Source organism: Musa acuminata, chromosome BXJ3-4 (genome assembly GCF_036884655.1).
Source record: "Musa acuminata AAA Group cultivar baxijiao chromosome BXJ3-4, Cavendish_Baxijiao_AAA, whole genome shotgun sequence".
Taxonomy (NCBI): domain Eukaryota; kingdom Viridiplantae; phylum Streptophyta; class Magnoliopsida; order Zingiberales; family Musaceae; genus Musa; species Musa acuminata.
Window position 1 is genome coordinate 28,809,789 of NC_088352.1, and position 4,976 is coordinate 28,814,764.

The following is a 4,976-nucleotide window of genomic DNA, read 5'->3' on the forward strand; positions in this document are numbered from 1 at the left end:
TGACCCAACAATTCGAGCATTCTCGACATACAAGTCAATGAACATAACCTATACAAAGAGTCGTAAGGGAATATAATTTTTTTAGACTTACTTTTTGCATAAAGATCAAGATCAGAAGGAACTTTCTAAGTTGATCCCTCTTACGCTTAAGTACCGAGGTCTGCCACCTCTAATCTCGAGTTAAGAGTACGCTTTTATATTGATCTTGAGGAAATATCTCATAAAGATTTCTAACGGGAGATAATTCATAACTAACCCGAGTTGTCCCATAAAGATTTCTAAGAATATTCCTACGAATATTTTATAGAAAAGATAGTTCGTAACCAACTCGAGATGTCCCTAGACTTTCGAGAATATTTATATAAATATTCCATGGGGAAGATAATTCGCAATCGACCTTAGCTACCTTTTCAACTTTCAAAAATTTTCTTGTGAATATTTTGTAGAGGAGACAGATTAATAACTGATTTGAGATGTCTTTTGGACTTTTATTTACGTGGACAAGAGGGTGTAGGGTTGTATGGGCCTTTTATCTTTCTATGGGCTTTATGTGATATTGACGTAACAAATGATAATTAATTGATTATATATTTTATAGGAAGGGCAGTTCATAACCGAGATGTCCCTAAATTTTCGAGAATATTTATACGAATATTTCATAAAGAAAATAATTCGTAATCGATCCGAACTACCTCTTGAACTTTAAGGATTTTTCTTGTGAATATTTCGTAGAGAAGGCATATTAATAACTGATCTGAACTATCTTTTGAACTTTTATTTATGTGGAGAGGAGGGTGTAGGGTTGCATGGGCCTTTATCTTTCTATGGGCCTTATGTGACATTCACGTAACGAATAATGATTAACTTATTCTTATATTTTCTATCAAACATAATTTAGTATTTGTAATCAAGATCAGAACAAGCTAGTGGTCTTTTTGTCTATGCTTCCACTTGGGGGCAATCCTATCCGTTATTCATAACTGTAAGGCTTTTTTTTTTGGTCAACATCACAGAGAATGTGACTCAATTAACGTCATTAAACTTCAAAAGAATGACACTTTTTGTACACTAGTGTTATTAATCTTCTGTTTATATGGCGGATGTAATTTTACCAAAGATTGATTTTTGATCTAATGGTGGACTTACCACATGGCAGATGCAACACTAATCCACACACACACACACACACACAGCTAGCTCTCTCAAGGAAAAGGCACTCTCCAGAAACAAAAGCTATGCCATCGTTGTCAAGCGCTTTAGTATAGCGATAAGAAGGAAATGAGTGGGTGATGAGCAATGTCGTCTCCCCACCCCTTCACTGCTTCTCCCTTGACTATGGCTACAAACTAAACTAAAATGGCTGAACGGCACCGTAGAGGACGAAACTAACAAAAACGTAGAGATTTATATCAGCCAAGTAATTGACATCAAAAGGTAACAGCCAGTTTATATCGATTTATGCCATACGTCATCAATATAACAAAACGATATTTGAAGATATAATTCATTACTTTGTATATGGTTGGAACGGACAAATATGTGTATAACCGATCAGTATGTTAAACCATGTTAGCATGACCTGAATAAGCATACTTGATTTGATCACATTTGTATTAAGTACTTTTCTATCTTATATTCCCCGGAAAATCAGTCAACTACGTCCATCATTACCGAAGAGCTAAAAAGTGGATCGCCTTCACTGACGGCCATTAGAAAAGATACCATTGTTGTCCAGCTTGATGACCTCAAAAGTATAAAAGGTAATAAGGCATAAGTTGAGAGGGCAGCTGCCAAGCCACCATGATACAATGAACTAATCAATATGGATCCCTGAACTACAACCCTTAACATGTCAGAAACAAGCAAAATACAAATTATAAATGATCGAAACAATATTTCATGGGGAATTATGGTTTCATGTAACGTTATTTCCAAACTCGAGCTATAAATCTCTCACCCCTCGGCAGGTAGGTAGCTCCCGGCTGGCAAGCATGCAGCGGTCCCGTGACCTCCGAGTGATTTTATTCCTACCACCTCCTCCTTGAGCAACTAACTCGTTAAGCACTCCACTACTTGTGATGTTCGTATTCACATTGGCCCTTCACAGATCCAAGAGTTACTACTAATAATAATACTTATTTCGATCGGGTGATGCTTTCGTTTGAGCAATAACTAATAAAGGGGAAAAAAGAGATATCCTGGCCTAGCTGGAAGAAGCTTTGACAGCAGTAGAGGCGGCAAGCAGTGGCTTCTGGAGGAGGGCGGTGAGGTACACCTCCCCGTTCTTGAGGCCGCCGGCATCGGTCTTGTTCGCCACCGTCCACTTGATTCGGCGGTAGCCCAGGTGCCCGATCATGGGTACGTAGACGGCGTCAAGGTCGCCGGCGCGGCAGAAGAAGTGGTCTATCCACAGCAGCCCGCCCGGGCGCAGCACCCGGTCCGCGTCGTACAGCAGGAATTCCAGTGCCGGCCCGGGGATCCACCTGTTCACGGCGTGCCCCGTCCGGACCAGATCCAGCACCCCATCCTGGACAGGGAATCGCTGCTGGAGCGGTGCGTGCAGCGGCACCACACCCCGGAGCGCCGCCGCCTCGCTGTAGGGCGCCCCCAGGTCCAGGGTGGTGGTCAGCACCGTGGCGTTGGCCATCCGCCGGAGCTGCACCGCGAGGGTCCCCGTGCCGCCTCCGACGTCTAGGCCCAGGCGGATCGGAGCGGCGCCAGCGGATCTGGCGAGGTTGAGGAGCTGGGTGAGGGGAAGGTCGAGGACGGACCGGGCGGAGAGGAAGCGGGTAGCCTCGATCTTCGGATCGAAACCGAGGGCGGGAGGGAGACAGGAGAAGGAGCGGCAGGCGGCAGAGAGCGGCCAGAGGACGGCGGCGTCGGGGAGGACAGCGTGAAAGGGGTCGGAGGGGAGGGACGCAGGGACCTTAGGTGCCGTGGGGGAGAAGCAGCGGCGGCGGGGGAGGGGATGGCAGCCACGGAGGATGAGGGCCTCGGCTACGGCGCCGGCGTCGTCGCGGGGGCAGGCGGCGAAGGGCGTGTAGTTCATGTAACGGTGGAGGAGGTCTGGGTGGTCGGAGCAGGAGGAGGCGATGGGGGCAATGCGGGAGTAGAGGAGGAGCTCCGGTGGCGGCGCAGAGGCGGCGGCTGATGAGGAGGAAGAGGATGAGCGGAGGCGGGTGAGGTGGGAGATGGTGGCACGGATAGTGTGGAGCTGGTGGAGGAGGTGGTCGGGGACGTCGGCGGGAGTCGTAGAGGAGGGGGTGGGGCTCCGCGTTGAGGAGAGGTGGTAAAGGGAGAGGATGTTGGTGGCGACCATGGCGAGCAAGAGGAGGAGATTGAGACCCATCCCGATCCCCATTGTCTCAATCACCGCGTCAGCCGTCTCCGGACCGAGCTATTTTATTCCAGTCGAGCTAAAGACTGAAGAGTGTCTGTTGTGCGTGCGGGGTTCGACACCGCCATTGAAGTGCCCTCACGCGCCTGCTGTGTGGGTTCCGTTGGTCCAACCACATCAGCCTGGATACAATTTGGGCCTGATTCGGTCCGTGCGGGATGGTATTTCGTTTCTGTATGGTTTGGTATTGAGCTTTGCGGACTCCGAGATCGTCAAACAACTGTATGATGACATTGTCTCAGCGGTTTCTCCGACTGCTCTCGTGGCACATCGCTGATAGCTGATCTGACTTAAACAGGTTGCCGAATTTAATTGTGATGCCACATTTATTCCTCGTGGCTTTTTAATCTTAATCTTTTTATTAGTTCTCAGTTCAATTGTGTGATATATTTTGGGTAATTTATCAAATAATATTTTTACTATTCATTTTTATTTTTTTTTACTATTTATTTTTATCAGATAATATCTTTTTATTTTTATAAATATTAATTTTATTTTTATTTTTAAAATTTTTTGAATCAATTTAAACTAATAAATTAATTTAGATTAATGAATGGATTTTGACCAATAAATCGGTTTGAATCAACCCTCCTCTTTCTATTCTACCTTGCCTTCATCTTCTCCTCTCAATCTACTTTCATTGTCTTTCACTCCATCTTCACATTCTCCTACTCTCACTCTATCTCTCATTCCACTGCCTCCTTCACCTCCATCATCTCTCATCCTCCCGCTCCTTCTCTTTATTTCTCTTTTTCTTCTCATCTTCATCTTTTTTTTATCTTCTATTTCTTTTTCACTATAGACTCTTCTCCTCTTTATTATTAAACTTATGTTACATTTAGATTACAATTAAATTATACTCATTTATAGAATTTAGAATAATTTCTTAAAAAATTACTCATATTTTGGATACTTCTCAAATCAGAACCCTCATTTATGTTTTTTCAAACCATAACTCCTAATTTATAAAATATCAAAACTACCCCTACCGTTCCTCCACTATTTCCCTCCACCTCATTCGCCCATTGCCACTTGTCGTCGTTGCTTGTTATTCATTACCTACCGTCCTGAGAGAGGGGAGGACAAGCGACGATGGAAGAGGAAAAGGAGAGGGCGAATGATTGGGAAAAAGGTGAGAGGATGAGAAAGAGAGGGTGGGCAGCAAGCAACGGAAAGGAGGGAAAATGATAGGTGGTGGGAGAGGAGGAAGATGAAGGAAGAAGTGCGGGCTACATTGATGAAGGCGATGGTGGCAATAGTGGAAAATGGGAGGAGGAGCAGTTTGGATAGTTTAGGGGATATGGTTTGAAAAATCACCAAAATGTGGGTATTTTTTAGGAAAATTATCAAAGAACTTATTAAAAATATATTAATTTTTATATAAACGTATTCTAAATTCATCATAAAATAAAAATTAATATAATTTTTGTTAGAATTTTATTTTACTAGAATTCTTAAAGTTTTGATAATTAATTATTCTAAAATCATCTAAAAATTTAAATAATTATTAAATTTAAAATAGGTTAAATGATCAAATTTAACTTAGTTCAATTTTGAGTACAGTTAAGTCAACATAGAA

The 4,976-nt window shown here is 43.3% G+C and overlaps 1 protein-coding gene across 1 annotated transcript; it reads right to left on the reverse strand.

The window, feature by feature from the left end:
• Positions 1-2,116: 2,116 nt before the first annotated feature.
• LOC135635115 (probable methyltransferase At1g29790) lies at positions 2,117-3,446 on the reverse strand. The gene has a single exon (XM_065145981.1). The coding sequence runs from the start codon at positions 3,359-3,361 to the stop codon at positions 2,204-2,206; it is 1,158 nt and encodes a 385-aa protein (XP_065002053.1). The 5' UTR covers positions 3,362-3,446; the 3' UTR covers positions 2,117-2,203.
• Between the last annotated feature and the right edge of the window lie 1,530 nt (positions 3,447-4,976).